At 47.4% G+C, this 24,401-nt stretch overlaps 1 protein-coding gene across 7 annotated transcripts in view; it reads right to left on the bottom strand.

The window, feature by feature from the left end:
* Window positions 1-243: 243 nt before the first annotated feature.
* EPS15L1 (epidermal growth factor receptor pathway substrate 15 like 1) overlaps window positions 244-24,401 on the bottom strand; it is a 2,005,341-nt gene continuing 1,981,183 nt past the window's right edge. For all 7 annotated transcript variants that reach the window (XM_069649173.1, XM_069649176.1, XM_069649175.1 and 4 more), the window contains one exon: window positions 244-491. In XM_069649173.1, the coding sequence (XP_069505274.1) occupies window positions 445-491 (47 nt within the window). In that variant the 3' untranslated portion in view covers window positions 244-444. The remainder of the gene's footprint in view (window positions 492-24,401) is intronic.

Raw genomic sequence — 24,401 nt, forward strand, 5'->3', positions numbered from 1 at the left:
TGCATCAGGCTGTACTCTCATCATTGCTCATTGGGGCTGCTATTTTACCTTCTGCTGAGCCCCAGACCAGTGCCTGCTTTGCCCGCCACTAGAAACGGCCCTGTACTGTGCCTTTTCTGCATCAGTGCCAAAGCGCCCCTCTGGCCCTCCCACGGGGACTCAGTTATACCCTCCCCCACACACTTCAAAAGCAAATTCCTCCACACACGCACATGCAGAAATAAGTGCTACAAGACACTGATGTTCCAAAAAAAGTAACTTTCATTTATTATATTAAAACAATAACATTTCTCTTATTATATTAAACAATAGACACAGACTGGGTTAAAATTCCATGATCGCTTTTGCCCTCTCCTTTTTTCGCTTTCTCCACGACTCGACCCATGATTTTTAAAGGATAAACAGACCTACAAGAATGTACATATTTGGATACATTATTGAATTTCAGGAAAACGGGGGAGGTTTCCGCTTCATTTTTTCACCTTCTTGGCCTGTAAATATTACATGAAATGAAAGAGTCAGTCATGTGTGCGTTCAAGTGGAAAAGAGCACATTTTCAGGTCACAGTGACTTTGACATTTTAAAGAACACAATATTTTGCTCTTGGCAACATTGCACCGTGAAAAGCAACCCAGCCAACATACTTTCTTTAGGCATTCTAATCGCTCCTGCGACTCCTCGTGGATAAGATACGATTCCCTTATCCTTGCTCGTGCAATGCACCTTCTCTAATGCAGAAAGCGTTGAGGGTTGTTGACCTGTGACTGCAATCCTAACAACCCTGGTCAACCTGAAACTTCTTGAATCTGTTCTGGACTTGCCAAAACATCGAGTGGAAAATAAAGTAGGCCACAACAAAGAGTGCAACATTTGTCGAACACGTCCAGATAAATAAGAAAATTAAAGTCGGTTAAAAAAATAAAGAACTGGTTTAGAAAATCGTGTAGCACGGGGACAGAATGGCTAGAGGAAGACACAAGCATATCGAGATTGGGGTACAAAGTGTCCCCTAGTTAATCATGCACCAATTGTTAGTTGTAGAAATTAGCATTGCCAAAGGCAACAGTTCTGCCTTTCGTGAAGGCATGGCGCAGGCATTATCCAAGCACTGTCATAATGGTACTACCTGACCTGGGCATATGATGTTGGTGTCTGACAAATGGCTACCCAACGCCTACACACAATACAAGAATGCTGGCTTTGCCAATGCACCCACCCTCAAACTCGATTCCGGTGTCGACTCGGAATACCACCACAATTGCCCAATTTCGCAACTCTCTTCAAACATGGATTTTTCAACTACACCTGACAAAGGACTAATTCCAGACGCCAGCCCACATGTTGGCTACCCACACTCTGTACAGTGCTCTGCTGCTATTGAGCTAGGTCCAAGCATTGCTTACAAATCAAGTGGCTGAAGAAACCCCTGGTTCAGACATTTTTATTACACCCGATTTTCCTCTACAGCTGTAACGAAGTCATTAACGCTCATATAGCTGGTTAGAACTAACATTGGCACAAAGCACAAAGTGTGATGTTACTGTGAGAGAATAGGGAGAGATACGAGGAGGTTGTATTTTCAGCATAGATGGGATGGTACTGTGTGCTGAAAGGCCTTAGGGATTATCATGGCCACTGGCAGCGGTCAATGGGTGGGTAAAACGCCATACAAACAGTGGTAGCTGATGAATTAACTGGTGGGGCGTAAATGTATTTCATTAATATGCATGAGCGCAACGAGGGACCCTGAACCAAACCAGGGGACGTTAGGGGGACGATTCTCCTTTGAGACATTTTTTAAAATAATGGGTTAAAAGTGTGCTTTTTATAGCATTCCATGTAAAAAAAAAATTGATAAAAAGCCACACAGTTTGCAATCAATCTTGTATGGCACCACATAAAAAACCCAAAAGATGCATGTTACCAACAGTGCCCAGGACCATTTCCCAATGCATTTTCATTGTGCCTTTTCCCACAACACATGCTTGTATATACAATATGTTCATGCTGGCTATGTCCATACATGTCCATGCATGCTGCACCAATATGTTAGTATCACCATATAAGGACTCCCAGCCAGTAAAACAATGCCATGGCACACAGAGTATATCCAGCCGGCTAGTCTGGCCTACATTGAATGTAAGCCAGTGACAACACTTGTCATGTTTGCTTTACCCTTGATGCGCAGTTAAGATGCACAGTAACTGTGCATCAAGGGGAAAAGCAAAGCCAAGTGTTAATGGGTGGGTACACTGGCCTACATTCAATTTAGGAAACGTCTAGCCAAGTACAACCAGAGGTGTCAACTGACTCACCACTCATGCATTTGTCCACTGCAAAAAAAAAACCCTCAAGGCCGCAATCGTGTCAAAAAAACCTGCGAGTAAAGCCAGCTAAGAAAAATGGTCATCACTTACTAAAGAATTGCCTGCTGCTTTTGCCAGTGACAGAGCTTTGACCTCCTGTGATCTCCAAAAGTTGGCAGATCTCTCAGCCCAAATGTGTACAGCCTTGCTGTCACATCTCCACAAAAAACGATTTAAGGGCACACAGGTTATTTATTCGTGGGTCTAGGTTTAAACAAATGGTTACTTCTGGAAGTAAACCATACATTGATATACAAGTGTTTACAATTGAGTTAATTGTAAGTCCAGATAAATGTGTTTGTCCCATCACTACATATATTCATTACTGATGTTTCAATTTGTCAAGAAAGCCACTGCTAGTAAACCGGCATTTCCAGAACAGTTTTGCCCAAGATCACAAGGCACTCCAGTGCAATCCCATAATTTCTAATGACCTAACAAAGCGCAATTCAAAAGCACAAAACAGTGCACACTTTAACTGAGTGATGCAAATAAGATGGCATGCTTGTCTTTCAAACTAATAAAACATACCTAATTGTCAGTTGTATTGGGGCAAATGCACTTATCTATGCCATTAACCACCATTACAAAAATGTGAATAAAAGGGAACTGTGCTCGTTTCTAATTCTAACAGAATTGTCCTAAATGTAGTGTGTTCACAGGGTTCTAAGTCATATTTCCGCATTTTAAAGCCCGAACACAAAAAAAGACCAATTTCTTTGGCCGTTTTTGTGTTGGCTTTAAAAGACATAAATATTACATACCACTCCCCTCCTACGCCACCCCGACGCCCTCTGGCTCATTCTCTCGTTACTTACCCAAACCCCCATTTCCCCACCCACAACCCCCTTCCCACCTCTAAACACGCATTCTCCACACACCTACACACATAGACCCTTACACACGCACACATACATTCCGAAACGTACCTCTCACTTCTGCGACGAGTCCGCTGGGGCTCACAGAGCCTGTCAGCCCCTGTGCGCACTTGTGTGCGGCAGGGGCGTGACAGTTCGATTGAGAAAGACTGCTCCGTGCGGTCACAGAGCGGTCTTTCTAAATCAGTCTTTTTTCCTTTTGAGAAAAATAAAAGGTCTGTTGACCTAGTACTGTTCACAGTGCATTTTGTCCTTTTAGTGAAGTGGGCAGAGATCTACAAATTATGCATATTTTTGGGGTGCTAGTCATGGGAGTATGAACAACGCATAAGTAACCATCTAGCCCACTTTGAAAAGTTGGCATCTATGGGTAATAACGCCTGCCATGTTTGCTTTACCCTTGATGCACAGTAACTCTGTGCTTCACGTGTAAAGAAAAGACAGGTGCTATTATGTGAAAAGCCTGGCATACATTCAATGTGGGCAGCAAAGGCCTTAGCTCTGGCAGTGCCCAGTGTAAAACAAAATGTAGCATCCCTGGCGCCAGCACGTGTGCTGGGGTCTTCCACTTAAATATGGTGGCACCAGTCCCGGCCTTGGGAGGGTTTAAGATTCCCACATTGAGGAGGTTGCAGGAATAAGGCAGCACTCTGTCTTGATGTCTGAGTGCTTAGCCCTATGCTCTGATGGGAACGGGGTGCTACCACCACGCCAGCTCAGTGAGGCGCCCTATGTAAAAGAAAAGCTTGCGGCACCAGCACGCAGAGCTTTTCTGTCGTGAGGACCAGGGCCGACCCAGGAAACTCCCAAGATCTGCTTCAAAAGACTTGCTACAGACTAAATGCAGAAACAGCCAGCTTCGCATCCTGTTCAAGAGACATCCAAATTGATATATATGTCTTGCAATTTACAGACGTATTTCTTTCAGGGTGAGTATTGTGACCATTTAAAACAGCAGAGTCAAACTTCCATTACTCATTCAAAAGGATTTCTTGCTGAATCACGATCACAGGTTTGATTCAAATTTAAAATCGTGGGCCATTTTAAATTTGAAACATGCATTTTTGCATAAACGCAAAGAACATTTTGGGAACATAAGAAGTTCTTATGTTCCCAAAATGCTATTTGTTTTCATGCAAAACGCCAGGAGAAGGGGGAGTGCAGAGTATTCTATTTTTCTGCTGAAAAGCTCCCCTCTCCAAAACAGGAGCGAGAAGCTTTTCACTTTAATAGGGTGCTGCCACCACGCCGGTTCGGGGCAGCCGTTCAAAGGCTGCCCTGTGTTGGCATGGCAGCAGAGCCCTATTCAAATGAAGAGCCCCCCCGCTCCCGTGCTGCAGTGCCCGGTGCAAGCACGAGACCGGGGAACTTCATTTAAATAGGGTGCCTCCACCACGCCCGCTCAGGGAAGCCCTAGAAATGCTCCCTGGAGATGGTGTGGCGGTGGCGCCCTTTATAATAGAAAAGCTGCCCCTATGCTGGTGCAGCAGTGGAACCCAAAGTGAGTGAAAAGCTCCTCCCACAGTGGATAGGAGCAGCTTTTCACCAAAGTAGGGTACTACTGGAGCGCCAGCATGGGGGAGCCTTTTATTTTACATAGGGTGCCACGGCCGTGCCAGCACAAAGGAGCTTTGTAAAGGCTCCTGCATGCATGGCTTGGCGGAGGCTGTAGCGCCCTAGGGTGCCCCTGAATGTAGACCAGTCTGACCAAATCATGTCGGCTTTATCCTTGATGGACAGTAACTGTGCATCAGAGCTAAAACAAAGATAAGTGTTATAAACCCCAAGTACATACATACATGCATGCATGTTTACAATCCATACATGCATACATATTACATTTTTAAAAAAATACACAACTTGCCTGCATGATCCACACGCATCCGCGCAGCCACAGGGAGGATGGAATGGACCTCCCCTCCTTTGGGGACGTAGACACGCCGCCTGACAGGAGAGGTTTCCTCTCCTGTCAATCAGCGTGTTCACGTTGCGGGTCTCTGCAACGTGAACACACTGACTCACGGGAAAGGCTCCTGTCGGGCAGGTTGTCTACGCTGATGGTGTAATAACGAGAGCCGATGGGCTAGTTTTCTCACGCCTGCCGACTCCCATAGTTGCCACTACGTTTATTGCGGAGACCAACGGCTCTAGTCTGGAACAAATACAAATAAATAACGTAGCGAGGGACGCACACCTACAGTGAGGAAGGTAGCACAGTCCCCTGTGAAAATAAAAGACACTGGGGATTATACTGCCCGTCACTCAGGCGAGGTGGTGGCCACTCAAGTGGTGTGGGGAGCAGGGGGGCACCGCAGTGGCTGGCTGCCAATGCATACAAAAGACGGGTTTTGTGACCCTCCTCACATTCCTTCTCCCTAACTGTACTCCAACGCACTAGTTTCAGATTGCGGTACCTAATAGCTAAAACTAAAAATATTGTGCAAAAGGTAACGTTCAATCCCGCGTGTACCCTCGACTTGAGCCCTGGCAAACCGGCCAAAAAGAATGGAAGCTGAAAAAATAGAAATACTGCTTTCAATCCGGTGTCATTAATGACATCGGATTGAAAGCAGTATTCCGCGTTTTTTATTTTGCTTCAGCTTTTATTCTTTTTGGCCAGTTTGTCTTATGTCTCTTCAATTTAGGGCAACTAAAACATAAGGCAAACTGGCCAAAAAGAATGAAAGCTTAAGCAAAATGAAAGTGGTAATACTGCATTTGCGCCGTTTCCGGGTTCCGTCCAATCCTCCACCCGATTGGCTGCAAAAGACCGCTGCCGGTAGCCAATCGGATGGCGGATTGGAAGGGACCGAAAACCCAGAGACTCCAGGGTCTTCCCCAGAGACCCGGAAAATAGCTAAAAACCCAGGGGCTCCGGGAAAAACCCAGAGGTTAGGCGGGTATGGAACTGACGTGTCTTTTCCGGAGACAAAGAAATCCCAGAGATGGTTTACCTTAGGAAGTCCAGGGAAGGGAATCTTATTTTATTGTTCGCTAAAGCAGCATTAGGGTGGAGCTTGCTCTCCCCAAAACAGCGGTAAATAAAGCCAGGCTTTATGGGATGCCATGTCTATCTAGTGAGTGGATATAATTCACTCAGATGGACAGTCTTGCACAGAATATACGGGTTACGTACATGATAAATACTCAAAAGTTCTTAGAAGGGAATCTTCAGACTTCAAAAATAGAAAACATGATCACCATGGCGAATCCAGTACTCTCATCTCTTGCACCGACTCTTTCACATCCTGATGGGTAAGCAAACCATGATCACCATGGCGAGTCCAGTACCCTCATCTATGATCACCATGGCGAGTCCAGTACTCTCATCTCCTGCACCCCCTCCTTCACATCCTGATGGGTAAGCAAAACATGATCACCATGGTGAGTCCAGTACTCTCATCTCTTGCACCCCCTCCTTCACATCCTGATGGGTAAGCAAAACATGATCACCATGGCGAGTCCAGTACTCTCATCTCTTGCACCGACTCTTTCACATCCTGATGGGTAAGCAAACCATGATCACCATGGCGAGTCCAGTACTCTCATCTCTTGCACCCCCTCCTTCACATCCTGATGGGTAAGCAAAACATGATCACCATGGCGAGTCCAGTACTCTCATCTCTTGCACCGACTCTTTCACATCCTGATGGGTAAGCAAACCATGATCACCATGGCGAGTCCAGTACTCTCATCTCTTGCACCCCCTCCTTCACATCCTGATGGGTAAGCAAAACATGATCACCATGGCGAGTCCAGTACTCTCATCTCTTGCACCCCCTCCTTCACATCCTGATGGGTAAGCAAAACATGATCACCATGGCGAGTCCAGTACTCTCATCTCTTGCACCGACTCTTTCACATCCTGATGGGTAAGCAAACCATGATCACCATGGCGAGTCCAGTACTCTCATCTCTTGCACCCCCTCCTTCACATCCTGATGGGCAAGCAAAACATGATCACCATGGCGAGTCCAGTACTCTCATCTATGATCACCATGGCGAGTCCAGTACTCTCATCTCTTGCACCGACTCTTTCACATCCTGATGGGTAAGCAAACCATGATCACCATGGCGAGTCCAGTACTCTCATCTCTTGCACCGACTCTTTCACATCCTGATGGGTAAGCAAACCATGATCACCATGGCGAGTGCAGTACTCTCATCTCTTGCACCCCCTCCTTCACATCCTGATGGGTAAGCAAAACATGATCATCATGGCGAGTCCAGTACTCTCATCTCTTGCACCCCCTCCTTCACATCCTGATGGGTAAGCAAAACATGATCACCATGGCGAGTCCAGTACTCTCATCTCTTGCACCCCCTCCTTCACATCCTGATGGGTAAGCAAAACATGATCACCATGGCGAGTCCAGTACTCTCATCTCTTGCACCGACTCTTTCACATCCTGATGGGTAAGCAAACCATGATCACCATGGCGAGTCCAGTACTCTCATCTCTTGCACCCCCTCCTTCACATCCTGATGGGCAAGCAAACCATGATCACCATGGCGAGTCCAGTACTCTCATCTCTTGCACCGACTCTTTCACATCCTGATGGGTAAGCAAACCATGATCACCATGGCGAGTGCAGTACTCTCATCTCTTGCACCCCCTCCTTCACATCCTGATGGGTAAGCAAAACATGATCATCATGGCGAGTCCAGTACTCTCATCTCTTGCACCCCCTCCTTCACATCCTGATGGGTAAGCAAAACATGATCACCATGGCGAGTCCAGTACTCTCATCTCTTGCACCCCCTCCTTCACATCCTGATGGGTAAGCAAAATATGATCACCATGGCGAGTCCAGTACTCTCATCTCTTGCACCGACTCTTTCACATCCTGATGGGTAAGCAAACCATGATCACCATGGCGAGTCCAGTACTCTCATCTCTTGCACCCCCTCCTTCACATCCTGATGGGCAAGCAAAACATGATCACCATGGCGAGTCCAGTACTCTCATCTATGATCACCATGGCGAGTCCAGTACTCTCATCTCTTGCACCGACTCTTTCACATCCTGATGGGTAAGCAAACCATGATCACCATGGCGAGTCCAGTACTCTCATCTCTTGCACCGACTCTTTCACATCCTGATGGGTAAGCAAACCATGATCACCATGGCGAGTGCAGTACTCTCATCTCTTGCACCCCCTCCTTCACATCCTGATGGGTAAGCAAAACATGATCATCATGGCGAGTCCAGTACTCTCATCTCTTGCACCCCCTCCTTCACATCCTGATGGGTAAGCAAAACATGATCACCATGGCGAGTCCAGTACTCTCATCTCTTGCACCCCCTCCTTCACATCCTGATGGGTAAGCAAAACATGATCACCATGGCGAGTCCAGTACTCTCATCTCTTGCACCGACTCTTTCACATCCTGATGGGTAAGCAAACCATGATCACCATGGCGAGTCCAGTACTCTCATCTCTTGCACCCCCTCCTTCACATCCTGATGGGCAAGCAAACCATGATCACCATGGCGAGTCCAGTACTCTCATCTCTTGCACCGACTCTTTCACATCCTGATGGGTAAGCAAACCATGATCACCATGGCGAGTGCAGTACTCTCATCTCTTGCACCCCCTCCTTCACATCCTGATGGGTAAGCAAAACATGATCATCATGGCGAGTCCAGTACTCTCATCTCTTGCACCCCCTCCTTCACATCCTGATGGGTAAGCAAAACATGATCACCATGGCGAGTCCAGTACTCTCATCTCTTGCACCCCCTCCTTCACATCCTGATGGGTAAGCAAAATATGATCACCATGGCGAGTCCAGTACTCTCATCTCTTGCACCGACTCTTTCACATCCTGATGGGTAAGCAAACCATGATCACCATGGCGAGTCCAGTACTCTCATCTCTTGCACCCCCTCCTTCACATCCTGATGGGTAAGCAAAATATGATCACCATGGCGAGTCCAGTACTCTCATCTCTTGCACCCCCTCCTTCACATCCTGATGGGTAAGCAAAACATGATCATCATGGCGAGTCCAGTACTCTCATCTCCTGCACCGACTCTTTCACATCCTGATGTGTAAGCAAACCATGATCACCATGGCGAGTCCAGTACTCTCATCTCCTGCACCCCCTCCTTCACATCCTGATGGGTAAGCAAAACATGATCACCATGGCGAGTCCAGTACTCTCATCTCTTGCACCCCCTCCTTCACATCCTGATGGGTAAGCAAAACATGATCACCATGGCGAGTCCAGTACTCTCATCTCTTGCACCGACTCTTTCACATCCTGATGGGTAAGCAAACCATGATCACCATGGCGAGTCCAGTACTCTCATCTCTTGCACCCCCTCCTTCACATCCTGATGGGTAAGCAAAACATGATCACCATGGCGAGTCCAGTACTCTCATCTCTTGCACCCCCTCCTTCACATCCTGATGGGTAAGCAAAACATGATCACCATGGCGAGTCCAGTACTCTCATCTCTTGCACCGACTCTTTCACATCCTGATGGGTAAGCAAACCATGATCACCATGGCGAGTCCAGTACTCTCATCTCTTGCACCGACTCTTTCACATCCTGATGGGTAAGCAAACCATGATCACCATGGCGAGTCCAGTACTCTCATCTCTTGCACCCCCTCCTTCACATCCTGATGGGCAAGCAAAACATGATCACCATGGCGAGTCCAGTACTCTCATCTATGATCACCATGGCGAGTCCAGTACTCTCATCTCTTGCACCGACTCTTTCACATCCTGATGGGTAAGCAAACCATGATCACCATGGCGAGTCCAGTACTCTCATCTCTTGCACCGACTCTTTCACATCCTGATGGGTAAGCAAACCATGATCACCATGGCGAGTGCAGTACTCTCATCTCTTGCACCCCCTCCTTCACATCCTGATGGGTAAGCAAACCATGATCACCATGGCGAGTCCAGTACTCTCATCTCTTGCACCCCCTCCTTCACATCCTGATGGGTAAGCAAAACATGATCATCATGGCGAGTCCAGTACTCTCATCTCTTGCACCCCCTCCTTCACATCCTGATGGGTAAGCAAAATATGATCACCATGGCGAGTCCAGTACTCTCATCTCTTGCACCGACTCTTTCACATCCTGATGGGTAAGCAAACCATGATCACCATGGCGAGTCCAGTACTCTCATCTCTTGCACCCCCTCCTTCACATCCTGATGGGTAAGCAAAATATGATCACCATGGCGAGTCCAGTACTCTCATCTCTTGCACCGACTCTTTCACATCCTGATGGGTAAGCAAAACATGATCACCATGGCGAGTCCAGTACTCTCATCTCTTGCACCCCCTCCTTCACATCCTGATGGGTAAGCAAACCATGATCACCATGGCGAGTCCAGTACTCTCATCTCTTGCACCCCCTCCTTCGCATCCTGATGGGTAAGCAAAACATGATCACCATGGCGAGTCCAGTACTCTCATCTCTTGCACCCCCGCCTTCGCATCCTGATGGGTAAGCAAAACATGATCACCATGGCGAGTCCAGTACTCTCATCTCTTGCACCGACTCTTTCACATCCTGATGGGTAAGCAAACCATGATCACCATGGCGAGTCCAGTACTCTCATCTATGATCACCATGGCGAGTCCAGTACTCTCATCTCTTGCACCCCCTCCTTCACATCCTGATGGGTAAGCAAACCATGATCACCATGGCGAGTCCAGTACTCTCATCTCTTGCACCCCCTCCTTCACATCCTGATGGGTAAGCAAAACATGATCACCATGGCGAGTCCAGTACTCTCATCTCTTGCACCCCCGCCTTCACATCCTGATGGGTAAGCAAACCATGATCACCATGGCGAGTCCAGTACTCTCATCTCTTGCACCCCCTCCTTCACATCCTGATGGGTAAGCAAAACATGATCACCATGGCGAGTCCAGTACTCTCATCTCTTGCACCCCCGCCTTCACATCCTGATGGGTAAGCCAGCACTGAAGGCAGGACTCAAAAACGTGCCACTAAAGAATGCTTCCTCTGTATAGGTTTATATTATTTGCTCCCCGCTTCAGTATCGCACTTTGCTCCTCATTCACACATGCACCACCAACCATCACCTCCAACTTCTGCATGGTTATCCAACGGGGAGGATATTGCACTGTATGTGCTGGCTGGAAGGGCATTGGAAAGGAGTAGCAAATGTAATGTGTCCATTACTCTTGTGCTCCGCTCTCGCACCTCCCTACATAGTTGGCACCTGACGGTACAGAGCACATGTGCTCAGCCAGGGTAGAAGCTAAAAGGTTGCTTAAGACTTCCTGGCCCAAAGGGGCACTCTTCTTGGAAGAGGTGCCAGAAGAATAACAAACTTCTTACCTCTGGAAATGTTCCCTGATGGGGACCAGGATTCCTTCTACAGAGTCTTATTTAGAGAGTCTGCTCAGGAAAAGCTTCCAGAGAGAGCAGTGTGGCTCCAGGACGGCTCCATCACTCCACAAGTGATCGCTCCAGAAGTGATGCGATCCCTAGAAGTACATGTGGCGGCGCGGGCGCCATCTTCCCCAATTCCACGTTTTCTTCGCTGAAGTGGTAGAAGTGTCAAAGTGCACACGGAGTAAAAACATTGTAAACATTTCCAGAAATATTTGGACGACTTAGTCTAGTGGGGCCGGCGGGAGCGGTGAAGAGGATTCTGTCGGAGGAATCATAACATACATTAGAAAGAACATTACCAAGGGAAGTAATTTCTTATTCAAACCGATAGATTCCTTCCATAGATTTCTCATCTACAAAAGTCTCTTAAAGGAAAATCAGAACCAACCTTGAGGTGGGAGACTGACGGGAATGTTCCTATAACACCAGAGCAGACCTTCCGACCCTTGCCTCCTCCCCAGCCAGCGAGCGCAGATGGTAATGTTTCGTGGATGTATGAGAAGTCTCTGCCAACGGCACGCAACTCTGAAAGGCCGATGCAGCTGAACACGTCATGGAATCAAGGTTCATATGTAGCTCATTGCTCTGCCTCTCTGTTCTCGACAAGTGTTGGATTGCAGAAACCTAACAACCCAATTGGGAGACCGGCGGCGCAGGTAGAGGCAAGGTTCTTTTCCATACAGCTGAGCAGAAATGGGTCGGGAAACCAGCACAGCATGGCTGCCCCAAAAAGATTGGGCTAAGACACCTCAACTTTTTCATACAGTTTTACACAATAAGCATTATATAGAAAAGTCTGTAAGATATATTTAGTTGCTACCTTAACAATATACTTCTTAACTATACATCGGGCATGGTTTAACGGGGCCCTCCAAGCTCCATGCAATACTGCTTGCCCCACCCACTTGATACAGGCAACCTCCTCGTCTGGATCTTTCTATCGCACCTAGTGGTAATACACCTATAGACTCAGCATTAACGCAATCAGTGTTCCAGTTCTAAGGCAGCAAAACCAGTGTTCATGATCTAATGTCCGGCGTGCAGCCATGCGTACCTATGCCCCGCACAGCCTTATGGGCACTCGTGCATTTGCCAAAAAAATACTATTGGTTCATCGTCATCTCCTCCAGCAGGACAACAGCTACTGAGCCATTGCCACAATGACGGCACCACTATGCGCCGTCCAAGACTCATGTCCATCCGCGGACCTAAAGTCAAATGCCACCAGCCTCCAGAGCGGCTTAAGCTGTTCACATTTCAGGATGAGCTGGCCGCACAAGAAAAGCAGAGAATGGGTGGGAGACATGCAGGGGGAAAGAGAGGAAGAGACAGGGAGGAACAGAGAAGGGAAGAGAGGAAGCAGGGGAGAGAGAGAACACACACACTGACATGCATAGCTCTCAATTTCCCTACACCTAGACGTACACCCACATTCTTTGCAGCATCATTGCATCAAGTAGGCCATTTTTTGACGTTTTTTTAAGTACAGAAAAAGCCCAAAACATTTCAAGAAAAAAGGAAGAATAAAAACGAAGTATGAAGTCAACGACTTCCATAGATTGCACAGTGTTTAAAATAGTGCTTCCAGCTGTGGCGCCTCCCAGCTGTTCTTAAACATGCGGATCGTATTTTTGTCTTCATTTATTGGCTCACAGTCTCCCACTCTGCGCAAATGCACCATATTGTGACTTGTAAGGATCACATTGTTACTGTTTCCTGTTGTAATCTGAGACGTGGAAAACAAAAGGCAGGATCATTGTGCATTTTAACCTCGCGATCAAATTCTATTTTTCATGTAAGTTACCATTATTGTTAATAACAATAATTACAATAATCACACACAATTTTTAGCATGGAAGCATTTTAATATGGTAGAATGTCCAAATCTTTACGTTTGGAACATTTTCATGATCTCGCCTAAAATGTCAACTAAAGCCCTGCAGAGCATTACACAAACTCTAGCTTCATTAGGAAATCCAACATAGGAGACGAGTTAATACATACACTGAGTGGGAGGAAAAGAACAAAATGACTTACCTCTCGTTAATGTTCTTTCAGGTGGATGCTTCTCCCAGGGACTCCTCATCTTTGATATCTAGCTCCCAGCACATCTGCACTCCGGAAAGCTTTCCGCCGCCAGGGGGCGCATCGCGGCTCCACCAGATGCCACTATGCACCCCACGCTGGACTTGATGTTGGGGCCAGTATATGTTGAGGCGCTGCACCCTTAGTGCCACCTTTCTTTTTTAGCACTCTGACAGTGAGGGACTGCAGAACAAAAATGCACTAGCTATCCACCAAGTGTGGTCGGTTGAGAAGCGATGAGGAATCTATTGGTGGAACATCCATCATAAAAAACATTACAGAGAGGTAAGTAATTTGTTCTTCTAATGGATTTCTGCCTACTACGGATTCCTCATATGTGATGGACTCCTACAGCAGTGCATAGATCTGGAGAAGGGAGGAGACCAAGGACATCACCTAAACCAGAAAACTGTTGAACAGCCCTGCCCAAACGAGCATCCTGCCAGACTGAGAATCCAAGCAGTAATGTTTAGCAAATGTGTGCAAAGAAGCCCACATAGCTGCCTGGAAAATGTATAGAACAGGGAGTCAACATTGCATGGCGGAGGGGGCAGCCAGTCCATCTGGTGAAATGGGCCCTAAGACCAACAGGCGCATCCTAACTAAGCCAAATCATAGCATTCACAGATTCTACTTTGACAGGGTCTGTTTGGTCACAGCACTGCCAGCACCAGGACCAGTGAAACCAATGAAAAGCTGCTAATCTTTCCTGGGCTCTCTTATTCGAGAGACGTAGAAGCTGAAGGCCGGCATCAGGTACAGCCGATGGAATTGTTCCTCTGCCTTGGAAGTATGAGGCGGAGGACAAAAAGCAGAAAAGATGGATCTTTTGAGAGGGATGGAAATCAGAGACCACTTTCGGGAGGAAGGATGGCCTCACTCTCAAAGTTAACTTTTTCTTGGAGAACACCAAGTAGGAAGGTTTAACCGACAACTGATTGAGTTTGGACTCAATCACCCATCTAGCGGAAGTGATGGCGAGGAGGAAAATCACCTTAAGGTCGATAAATTCTTAACAAACACAAATGGATGGGCTTAAACCGTGCGGCCATAAGAAATGTGAACACTAAACATAAGTCCCATGCAAGGACAAAAAACAGGAGATCGTGAAGAAAAGAGCCCTGCTTTGGGGTCCTCTTGAAAACTGAAATGGTAGCAAGATACCCCTTCACGGTGCTAGCTGCAGGCCCGTTGAGTCCAAATAAAGCTGAAAATCCTGAACTGAGGATGTGAAACAGGCAAAAGGATCCAGATCCCTCTTCCGGCACCAAGCCGAAAATGTATGCCACCTTCACGCATAAAGGGATTTGGTGGCGAGTCTCAAAGCAGAGAAGAGCACAACCAGGACATTCTCCTACAAATCCACTCTTTATAGCCCCAACCTTTCAACAGCAAAGAATGGAGGTTCAGGCTGCTGAGGTTTAGATGCAGGATTTGCCCCATTCTCCCTGATTGTGAGAGGAGGTACGTTCCCTGCAGAAGGCACTAGGGAGGACAGATAGACATGTCCAGCAACTCCGGGTAACACGTTCACCGGACTGATCAAAATCGTCATGGGCCTGAACAGGCACAGCCTCCTGCGAACCAGAGGTATGACAGGGATCAGTTGGAAGGCATAGAGCAGTTGGAAGTCCCACTCGACCGTCAGTGTGTCCTCCAGTGCTCCCGTCGTGGACCATCCGTGGGCCAGAACTACCTCCACTTCCTGTTCACACTGAAAGCCTAGAGGTCCACTTGAGGAGTCCCCCAACTGGAGAAACCCTCCTCTAGGACTTGCTGACAGAGCTCCCATTCATGCAAGGCCAAAGTCTGTCTTCTCAAGGCATCCGCGATCATATTCTCTCTGCTGGCCAGATCATCTGCCATCAGAGACGTGCTGTTTTTCAGAGCCCAGAACCACAGTTACACTGCTTCTGCGCACAGAAGCAAGGAGTCCACACCACCCCGTTTTTTGAGGTAGTGCATGGCCACTGTGTTGTTTGTCAGGACTAGTAGAGCCGTGCCCTGCACTGAAGGAAAGACAGCGACTAGGGTCAGCGTGATCACTTTCAGCTCCAGCAAACTGTCCGAAAAATGCTACCACCAAAGGTTCGAACACCAAAGGTTCGAACCTTTGGTGGTAGCATTGTAGGTAGGTATATAAAAAAAAAAAAGACTGCTGGGGCATCCCCCGCAACACCCTGCTCACTATACTGTCTGGTATAATGAGCGGGGTGTTACCGCAACACCCCGAAAAAATAAAAACAAAAAAACTGGGGCTGAGGCGGTGTCTCCCGCAACACCCCGCTCACTATACTGTGTGGTATAGTGAGCAGGGTGTTACCGCAAACCCTGAAAAAAAAAGAAACAAAAACGGGGGTTGCAAGGTTGTTCCCCGAAACACCCCGCTCATTATACTTTAGAGTATAGTGAGCGGGGATTGCGGAGGACACCCCCTGCAGCCCCCCCCCAAAAAAAGAAAAAGCGGCGCTGGTTCCTGATCTCGGAAGTGAAAGTGAACTGGCGCCGCAGGGACACAGCATCTGAAAAGGTAAGTAGGGTTTGGGTATGTTGGAGGTGTGGGTGGGGGTGTGGTGGGTGTGTTGTGGGTGGGGGTCTGTGGGGTTTTCAATGCATGTTCGCATGGGAAATGTGCAAACCTTTGGTGGTTTGCACATTTCTCTTGCAAGCTTTTCCGTCGCAGTCTTTTCCACGATGGAAAAATCACGCAGATCCTTTCTCGGGATTCCAAGGGTGACCACAGGTCTATCAGGTCTTTGAGGTGAATGCCCCAGCCTTTCAGGCGCATGTCTGCGACTAGTCAGTTGGGGCCAAGTTTACTGAAAAAAAAATGCCCCCTTCTGTAGGTTGTTTCTCTGAAACCACCATTCCAAGTCCCTGGACACTTTTGCCAAAATCTGAAGAAGATTTGAGGTATGTCCATGAAACAGACCACTGACAACCGTGAAGCCACAAAAGCAACCTCATGCGTAGTCGGGCCCCCGGCACCTCAACAATGCACAAGGTCATAAGACCCTGCAGGGACAGGAAAGCTGAGGCATGAGCACTCGTCTGCGATTGGAAGACATGGACAAGGACATGGAGATGTTCGCCACTAGATCCTCAGGCAGGAAGGCCCTGCCCAGGTGATTGTCCAAGACAACCGAGATAAAACAAAGGGACTGCGACAGCAAAACCTGAGATCAATTGAAGTTAAGGGAGAAGCCCAAGCTGTGCAACAAACTGTATGTACGGTGCAGATTGGTCCTGAGCCAGTCATCCAGAAAGGGAAACACATGGATGCCTTCGCTTCTGAGGTGAGCCTCTAGTATTGCCAGTGAAGGTCCAGGGTGCCGAAGATAGACCAAACGGTAAATGTTTGAACTGATAGTGATGTTGGCCCACAATGAACTTCAGGTACGTCCTGTGTTTTTGATGAATGGGTAAGTGGAAGTATGCATCCTGAAGGTCCAGTGATACCAACTAGTCTTGCAGTTTGAGGGCTAGGAGGATCTGAGCTAGAGTCAACATCTTGAATATGTCCTTATAAATTCAGAAGTCGAGTATCGGGCGCAAGTCCCTGTCTTTCTTTGGAACCAGGAAATAAATGGCGTATTCCCGCATTCTGAGCATGGAACCAGTTCCTTTGTGCTCTTTGAAAGAAGCTGACAGACCTCCTTCAAGAGGATGGGATCCAGAGAAAATGTGGTGGTGAAAAGAGGGTGGTCTCAAGGACGCTAAATGAAAGAGAGATCGTGACCTTGCTGAACGCCCTGTAAGGCCCACACATTAGACGTTGCGAGCTGAACAGGGATATTCTCCCCTCTACTGGAGACTCGTGGCAGAAATTCTTAGCACTCTGTGTGGCAGAGGAAACAGTGGCCCCAGTCAACCCACCCTTAGGGGCACCTCTGCCTCTTCCTCTTGTGAAGCATCTGTTCTGTAGTCCCTCCGGAGTTCCTGGCCCATGTGGTATGTTTTATTTGATTTATATACAGAGAAGAACAATGCTCTTTTGATCACGAAAATAGTACAATGTATACGAAATCAGATTTGACATGAAGCATTGAGCTTCTTACAATGAGGTGAGTTTGAGTGACATCCTGAACAGGATGTGGAAGGGAATTAATAGAACAGTCATCGGGGACAATACTTGAGTGGTGTGAGAAACCTGAAGGTGTCTCACCTGCTAGTCCCTGGGGATCTGTCATCCAGGTGGCTAGGAAACGGCCATCACTATTAGATCCAGTTCCTGGGGATTGACCAGTGCGGGTAGATCACCTGGATAGGGGGGTGCTCGGGGAGTAGAAGTGGGACACCGACGGGTGAGACGCGGTATCCCCCTTCCTATAACACCTTTTCCCCATCCTACCACGTAGGATACTCAAACACTTTAGCCTCCTGCCCCTTTTCCGACACGAACACGTTCGCACACCACGAAAGACGACGGACAAACACCAGAGCCGTTTACCCGACATGTCCCAACACAAGGGTCAGGCAAAGTCAGGCAACTGACCAGAATCACACACACCTGATTAACCTTTCCCTTCCCCCACAGGGATAAAACGTAGAGCACGAGAGCATAATACGAGCAAGGCAGACCGCACGACGAGAGAGCTAACTCAGCACAGGAGTTCAAGAGGAGGAGAAAGACAGCGAGACCCGAGAGGGTAACAAGGAGAGAAGTGAATTTGCCCTTTCCGAGCCAGGCCTATAAAACCTCAGTGGAAGGAATCATAAGATCGCAAACAATAGCCAACATGTGTTGCAGCAGATTTCAACGCTACACAGGGCCCTCCTCCGCTGATAACCAAGCCAGGGAGAGACGCTTGCCACTGTGGTACCAGCCTTGACTCCAGGGACAAGTAAAGTCAAGCGGTTCATCATAGCCGGCGAGTCGAAGAGAGAGCTGATAAGAAACCGAACTATGTTGAACAAAAGTAGCAAACGGCTAATAAAAGTACAAAGAACTGGTAATACGAGAGGAGAAAACCAGCTACAGAAGAGTCAGGCACCACGTGGGTGTTCTCTCGGGGAACCTCTGGGCGATTACCCTATTGTTGAAACTACCCTTACTGGAAGGCCTAGGGAGAGGCTCAAGAAAGTGGTCACGACAGGGGTCTAGTAACATCCTCTGTACTGTCGAAAGTCTTTGACCGGCAGATGATAGTGAAGCTAAGCAAAGTCAATTCCTCATCCTAAGAACTGTTCAAGGAATTGTGTGATTGACAAAGTTGACAAGAGTGAACTTGACGGAGGGATGCCGATGAAAAGGGGGCGAAGCCTAAAAGTCCCGATAAGCAGTGTGTTGACAAGTTTAAACCCGGCAGAGTGATGTCCACAATGAACTGTTTAAAAAGGCTTTAAGAATCATGAACGTTGCAGATGAGATTGTGTTGAGAAGCCGCAGTGAACCTGACGCAGGGAGGCTGATCTTTGAGAGGGGCCTGAGCCCAGAAGAGGAGGACCCATGGGTAAAAAGGCATCACACAACATACATGAGAAAGGGAACCTTTTTTTTATTATTTTTGATATCTTTGAGAAGGGTCTGAGAGCAGAAGAGGAGGATCCAGGGTTGAGAAGCTATCACCCCAGCGACACGAACTACAATAGAGAAATCTCTAGAATATAAGCCAGAGTGAATCCGACAGAGGGAGGCTGATTTCGAGAGGGGTCTGAGCCCAGAAGAGGGGGACCACAGGGGGAAAGGGTCATCACCCCAAGTACAATCAGGAAATAACTTTTGTTTACGATTTTGAGCTCATCAGTCCCTCGGAAGCATGAAACTTAACTACCGAAGGTCCTGATATTACCAAGAACCTTTAGTGGATTTGAGCCCGGAAGAGGAGGATGCAGGGGTGAAGATCATCATCAACATATATGTGGAAAGGAACCTTTGTTTATTATTTCGAAGACATCAGGTCCTCGTAAGGCCAGAGACTTATTGTAGAAAAGAGACTTAACCACTGAGGGCCCCCGAGTGCTGAGAGTGGAACTGTTGGCTCGAGCTGGGAAAGCTTGAGCGTGCGCTGTACTCCGGAATCCCACCTTGTCCCATGCTCAAAACGTGAGGAAAGGAGACCCCGGCTGCCACTTCCTGATTTATTATTTACGTACACTTTTTTCTTTCTTTTGAACATTATCCCACAATCTTTGTTTGGATTTAGCGTAAGGATTGGCAATAGGTTTTTCTTAGTATAGGTCCTTTTATTTGACAAGGCGCCACCAGGACTGCCTTATTATTATTTGATGGTTGTAGCTTGCTCTCATCTTAGATTTAGGTTTAGATTAGGCATTTCTCCAACCTTCCTATACAGTTTAGTAAACACCCTTGAACTGTGATCACATGTGTCCGTCTTTACTGTTGCCACCATGAGTTCCTTACAGTGGACATACATAGATTAAGGACGATCAACATTAGACATTTTTAAGTACAGGTAGGCAGTGTGGCCAGTTCTGTTAGGATGTGACCATGATGGATGAAGTGCTAGAGCGGAGGCAGAGAAAAGGAGCGATAGAGGATAGTTAGTGGCTAGGGAAAAGTGTTACACTGAAGGTAGATGAGAGTTAGGTTAAGAGGGTAACTTGGAAGTGGGAGGTAGGCTTTCAATTGGGTTTGACTGAATCTGTGTGGACTGTTTCTGGGATTTACGGCAGAACAGAATTCAATGGAAGTGGAGCAAGAAGAGAGAAAGAGCAGAAGCAAGAGAAAGCAATGGGAGGACGAGGTGCCACAAGGACAGTTGAGGAAACAGATCAAAGATTACGAGAAGGCGTGCAGAATTGGATAGAGGAGGACAGATAAGGTGGTGCCTTACCATGGATAGATCTGTGAACTAGGAGAAAACATTTAAATCTGGCCTTCTTTTGCATCGTCAGCTATCTAGCCTGGTGACAGTAAGAACAAGCAGGTGTGAAGTGAGGGTTTTCAAAGAGAGTCCTGGTTGCCAGGTTAATGATCTTTTTGAGAGGACAGAAGGCATAGTTGGTGAGACCAAAGAGGTTGCTGGCACAGTAGTTCAGTTTAGAGAAGGCAAGAGGGGTTAAGAGATGCTTGGCAAGGATGATAGGTAGGAGGTGCCTGATTTTCGAGGAGACAGAGAATTGACGAGGTGCCAGTTAGGATTCAATCCAGTCAAGGGCTTCATCTCGAATCCCAATGAGAGAGAGAGAGTATTAAGGTGATCAGAGTGATTGATAGGGTCAAAGGCAGTGGACAAATCAAGGAGAATTAGGATACAGGATAGATTGGAGTGCTTAAAAGAGGCAATGAAGTTGGAAACATTCATGAGAGCAGTTTCTGTGGCGTGACAGGAGTGCTTGTAGGGAGTCTCGAAGGTTGTGGATGCATACGAAATTTGAAAGATGGTTGAACACAACCCTTCTGAGCACTTTAGAGTAGTGTGGGAGGAAAGATACAGGATAAAAGTTAGCTGGTAGGTTCGGGTCAGCCCCTTTTTGAAAATAGAGGGAAAGCAAGCAGAGTCGAAGGACAGGCTGAAGAGTTCATCAAGGTGAGAGGCTACTAAAGCGGCAATATACTTGACTACCTGAGGAGCAAGAGGGTCCTATAGAGCACAAGTGGGGTTAGCCTTCATTAGTAGAGATAGGGCATCTTTAGGTGTCCAGTCAACTGGTCGAAAAAAAACTGGTCGACTGCAATTTGGTCGACGCAATTTGGTCGAAAAACAAATGGTCGAATTTTTTTTTTATTTATATATTTATTTTTCGGGCTTTCGTTTAGTAAAAAAAGGGGTTTTTAGAGAAAAAAAGGGGGTTGGGGGGGACCCCCCCAAAAAAATGAAAAAAAGGGTTAAAATAAAAATAAAAAAAAAATTCGACCATTTGGTTTTCGATCAAATTGGTTCGACCATTTGTCTGGTCGACCAATTTTTTTCGACCAAATGTCTGGCAACCGCATCTTTAGTATTAGTGTGATTAAAGTGTGAGATAGAGGCAGAGGATGATGGTAGAGCAGGTAGAGTGCAGAATGTAGGAGGAGGGAGTGTGAGAAAGGCCATGAGAGAGTGGAGTTGATATTCATAGGTTAAGGAGGAGTGAGTTTGGGGTGCAATGTAGCCGGCGAGGACTTGAGAGAGTTCAGGGCAGAGAGGTAGAGTTGAAGGTCCTCATGCGCCTCCATTTATGCAAAAGCCGGCTCATGTCTCTGCAGAGCCCATGGTTGAGGCTGCTGAGAATTAGGGGTGAAAGTACGCAGTGGGAAGTTAGAGGTGAAGGAGTCATATAGTAGGGATTGGAAGCTGGAGATGGCAGTGCTCATGGAAGAGGCATCAGGTGTGAAGGAGGAGAGGTGAGGCAATTGGTGAAGACAGGTCAGACGATGCAAAGGAGATGGTGGCGGAAAAGATTTAGTAATCAGAAAGGGATGGTGTGACAGTAGTGGCTGAGAGAGATTTGGAGATTAATAAGAGTGTGGGGTTGGAAGGTTATCGATAAAGTGGAGTGTTTGGTCCCTAATAAAAGACTGAAGTTCAGATTTCTGAGAAGCGGTTGGAGAGGGAAGGTTAATGTCACCTAAGAGAATGATGTGAAGTGTAGTGAAAAGAGAATCATGGAGATAATCAAAGAATGGTCCAGTCGAACCAGGAGGGGGATAGATGAAGATTATGTGAGCTGAGTGAAGTGAAGCAACAGTAAAGATGGTGAATTCAAAAAGGCGTAGGATAGGATGTGGCATTTGAGATTTGCGGGGTGTTGAGGCAGGAGGATGATAGGTGTCCGACTTCTGCCAGTTAGACAAGGAGAGTTAATGAAGGATAGTTTGGAGTCGTATAGGGTCGCCAGAGTGGCAGTGCAGATGGAGAAATCCAGGTTTCAGTGATATCGAGAGAAAAGCAGGTGTGAAACTAGTCAATTATAAAGGAAGTTTTGTTGCCTACTGACTGAGCATTCCAGAGTGCAATGTACAGTAAAGCGGTAAGGAAGAGTAAAGAAGTTGAGTCTCAGAGGAAGAGAAGCGCGGTGGATAAGGGTTAAGGGAGGTATGGTTTGCTCATTGGCTTTGTTTTTGAAAGGAGGGGAGATATGGAGAAGTGGGAGGTCTGAGAATTAGAATTGAATTGATAGTTTATTTATATCGCGCTCGTACACAGGTGTTTCAGAGCGCGACAAGGCAAGGCAAGGGAGGGTAACAAGGGAGAAACAAGACAACGATCTTACTAGGCACAGTGACATTGAGAACGTGGAAGTGCATGGGAGAGGGACAAAGGAGAAAAGTGCATGGAAGGGGTGTGAGTTTTATGACAGGGATAGGAAAGAAGAAGTTATAGCGTGATTGGAGAAAGAGTAGGGAGAGGTGAGAAGGAGTAGCATGAGCAAATGCATTTTAGATGAGTACTGAAGTGTGGAGAGAAAGCAAAGTAATTAGCAAACTAGGGGTATTCACAGGTGCAGCAGGGAGGAGGGCAAAAGCAAAGGCTGTTTGGCAAAGAGGTAAAGCGATGGGTCAATATAGGAGGCAGAGGGACAAAACCCCGAACCCTGTGTAGATGGGGCAGAGGATTGATGGACGGCCAGACCCAAAGACTTTGTCATCACCTTCGAATACTGGAATCTTTGAAGTGCGTCATCAGCCTTAGCCCCAAACAGGACCCATCAAATGGCATGTCCAAAAGCGTTGCCTGTATATCCTGCACAAAGCAGAGGTCCTCATACAGGAGTGAGGCCTCATCATCATGCTCGTGGCCATGGAGTGCCCGACACAATAGTCGGTGACATGCCCCAATAGCAGGATCTGGTGGAAAGTCTCCTTGCCACCCAGGAGCATGCCCTGAAATCCCTCTTTCATTTCCCGTTCAGGGATGTGGTCTGCTGAGTTGGCCCATGTGGAGCAAAGGCCAAAAGAAAATGTATACAGGGCAAAGGAGGCGGTAACTGCCCGGACAGCTAGGCTGCCTAAGGCAACATCTTCTTTCCCCAGGTGTCCAGTCTCTTACTCTATCGGGGGGGAGAGAAGGAAAGGTGGGTGTTTTAAGACTTGCAGTTGTGGCCTGTACCACTAAGCCCTCTGGGGAGGCATGGGAGGACAAAATGGCTAGGTTTGAGGGGGCTTTCTAGGCAGATCCCTGTCCACAGCAGGGGTAGAGGTGTGCCTTTCCCACACGATCAGCACAAGGACTTCCATCGCCACGTTAAATTGCAGTAAGGTCTCCCTTTTGGGTCCTTCATCCAGAATGTCTGCAAGTTCAAATTGAACCTTTGGTCTGGATGGAGCCGATAACCCTAGGGTTTCAGCCACCTTGAACATCAGCCTCTGGAAGGATGCTTGAGGCTGGAAGGATGTCTAGCGTTGGGAATGTGTCCAAAGCATTTGCCTCCTGAAAATCTGCAGTCAACATGTGGATGTCTTCACCTTCCCCATAGAATTCATCTGGAAACGTTCTCTCCTCTCTGGACACTAAGGGTTCCAATCCAAAGGGGACTTGTTCTTCCTGCTCTACATAAATCTGGTGTAACCTAGACATTAATGGTTTCATGGTCAGAGGAGCCACAGTGCCCTCCATGCCAATCGGCGAAGATGAAGATGCAGTCAGGACCGGCGCAGTGGCTTCAAAGTCCAAAGGTGCGTCTTTGTTGGGAAACTTCCGTCACCCATGGGGTTCAGGTCCGAGCCCTTAGGCATGTTCCCCTAGAGGTGCCTTGTCAGTCCCTGAAGACGCAGTGGGTTTCATCGGTCT

The sequence above is a fragment of the Ambystoma mexicanum genome, chromosome 1p (genome assembly GCF_040938575.1).
Source record: "Ambystoma mexicanum isolate Mex_15411 chromosome 1p, UKY_AmexF1_1, whole genome shotgun sequence".
Taxonomy (NCBI): Eukaryota; Metazoa; Chordata; class Amphibia; order Caudata; family Ambystomatidae; genus Ambystoma; species Ambystoma mexicanum.